This window comes from Suricata suricatta, chromosome 8, assembly GCF_006229205.1.
Source record: "Suricata suricatta isolate VVHF042 chromosome 8, meerkat_22Aug2017_6uvM2_HiC, whole genome shotgun sequence".
Lineage (NCBI taxonomy): Eukaryota > Metazoa > Chordata > Mammalia > Carnivora > Herpestidae > Suricata > Suricata suricatta.
In genome coordinates this window covers 77,796,623-77,799,035 of record NC_043707.1, presented here as the reverse complement: position 1 = coordinate 77,799,035, position 2,413 = coordinate 77,796,623, and the positions used below count along the sequence as shown (strand labels likewise).

General features: G+C 49.9%; 1 protein-coding gene across 1 annotated transcript; it reads right to left on the bottom strand.

Annotated features, from left to right (window-relative positions):
• Positions 1–182: 182 nt before the first annotated feature.
• LOC115298961 (glutamate dehydrogenase 1, mitochondrial-like) lies at positions 183–1,482 on the bottom strand. Its single transcript, XM_029948176.1, has one exon. The coding sequence runs from the start codon at positions 1,402–1,404 to the stop codon at positions 307–309; it is 1,098 nt and encodes a 365-aa protein (XP_029804036.1). The 5' UTR covers positions 1,405–1,482; the 3' UTR covers positions 183–306.
• Positions 1,483–2,413: the final 931 nt, after the last annotated feature.

Here is a 2,413-nt window from a genome sequence, read left to right as displayed (position 1 = left end):
TAGCTTGTACAGGATCCCCTAACCTTCATTTCTTTTTCCTCAAAGGGGCTGATTTGGACTGACTTGTTGAGAATGATGTCCATTATCTATTAAGTCGAGAGAGAGAGAGAGAGAGAGAGAAAGAGAGAGAGAGAGAGAGAGAAGAGTCCTGTGGTTACATGTAAACTTGTGAGGGGTCTGCAGATGAAGAGGGAAGGGGGCAGTGAAGAGGTCAGCCACACTCCATCTAGGTGAAGGTCACACCGGCTTCATTGTACACCTTGAAGACTTTCTCAATGGCGTTGACATAGGCAGCCGTTCTCAGGTCTAAACCCAGGTTATATACTTCATGGCCGTGCACATGATTTGCCTGGCAGAACGCTCCATCGTGTAAGCTAAGCCAGAGTGCACGATGTCTTTCTCGGATGCCCCCAATATCCTGTCCTGGAACTCTGCCGTGGGCACAACGGGAAGAGTTCCACCGTGCTTTCCGAATTTCCTTTCCAAACTCTCTTGAACAGACACGAGCAAGTGGTAGTTAGAATCCCTTTCATATTTGAAGGTCAAACGGCCATAGCTGACATGATTTAGGTTCTTCAGCCACTCAAAGTAGGATACTGTCACTCCTCCTGCATTCAAGTAGAGGTCTGGAATCACCATAATGTTCCTCTCCAGGAAGATCTTATTGGCCTCTGGAGTTGTCGGCCCATTGGCACCCTCAGCAATGATCTTGGCTTTGACTCTGGGTGCATTGGACTTGGTCAGCTGCTTCTCACTGGCAGCAGGAATCAGTATGTCACAGTCAGCCTCCAAGATGCTCCCTGCATAAGGTTTTGCCTTGGGGAAGCCCAGGATTGATCCATGTTGCAATTTGAAGTCTTCTAGTTCCTTTGGGTCAATACCATCTAGATTCCATATGCTCCCATCAGATTCACCAACACCAATACATTTAGCACCAAAACGATGTAAATATCTCATAGAGTGCAGGCCCACATTCCCAAATCCCTGAACAACAAATGTTTTGTCTCCAAACCCTGATGTCATTCCTAAAATACTCATATAAGACGCTTCATTGATGAAATTTTCAATTCCTTGGAAAACTCCCCGGCCAGTAGCAGAGATTCGTCCATGGATTCCACCCTGACTGATGGGCTTACCAGTTACACAGGCATGGACATTAAGAAAGTAGTGCTCTATGGTGCTGGCGTAGGTGTCCGCAATCCAGGACATCTCCCGCTTGCCGGTGCTCATGTCTGGGGCAGGCACATCGATGCCAGGACCAATAAAGCCCTTCTTCGCCAGCTCCATCGTAAACCTCCCTGTGATCTTTTCCAATTCATTATCCATATAGTTCTTAGGGTTGATCTTAACACCAGCCTTGGCACCCCCAAATGGCACATCAACCACAGCACACTTGTAGGTCATCAGGGAAGCCAGGGCTTTCACCTCGTCCACACTCACATCAGTGCTGTAACGGATACCTCCCTTGCAGGGCGTGCGGTGCTGGATGTGCTGGGCTCGGTAGCCTTCGATGGAGCCGTCGTCGCGTCGGATGGGGAAGGACGCGCTCAGCACATGGTTGCAGGGCTTGATGATCCTCAGGATGCCGCGCACCCGGTTCCTCTTCTGCTCCTTGCTCTCCCGGGTCTTGAGGTCGTCCACCAGCTTGTCCTCCACGATGCTGGCGCCGCGGTCGAAGAAGCCCTCCACCATCTTGAAGAAGTTGGGGTCGTCCTCGAGGTAGGCCGCTGCCTCGCTGTAGTGTTGCCGGGTAGGTGGCGCGAGCCCTGGCTGCGGGACTGTGGCGGCGGCTGGCTGCCCGCGGGCCCGGCCCAACAGCGTGGCCGAATCGGCCGCCGCGGAGCCCAGGGCAGCGGGCCCGTCATGGGACAGCAGCAGCGCTTCGCCCAGGCAGCGGTACACGGCAGTGGCGGGGCGGAGGCCACGGAGTAGAGGCGCTCTCGAAGGCCCGGGGACTGAGGGAGGGAGCTGCAAACATTATTTTAAATGTTATCCATAAAGAGTGTTCAATGACACAGAGGATTAATATAATTACAAGTGAAGAACAGAAAGGTAGAAATTTGCGTACACAATAGTATTAACAATAATAAGTTCTAGGTAGTAAGTGTTTCTTATGCACTAGTCATTCAAAGGCACTTAGTGGATATAAATTCATGTACATTTTGAGATAACTCCATGAGCCAAATGCCTTACCATTTTAGAAATAAAGATCTGAGGCTTAGCAAAAATAGAATGTGTCCAATGTCATCTACTGGTGAGTAGTGGCATCTGGATCACATTTGATAGTCCATGGTTTCACCTGCCATATCAATGTTTTGTAGGCAACTCCTAGGAGATTTGCTCAGCATTGCAAACTCAGAATGTGGACACACACTTGTAAACACTCACATAACTTTGTATATCTCACTATGTA

Excerpts from the sequence above, each read along its gene's own strand:
- LOC115298961 (XM_029948176.1), bottom strand. The coding sequence starts at position 1,404 with ATGACCTACAAGTGTGCTGTGGTTGATGTGCCATTTGGGGGTGCCAAG.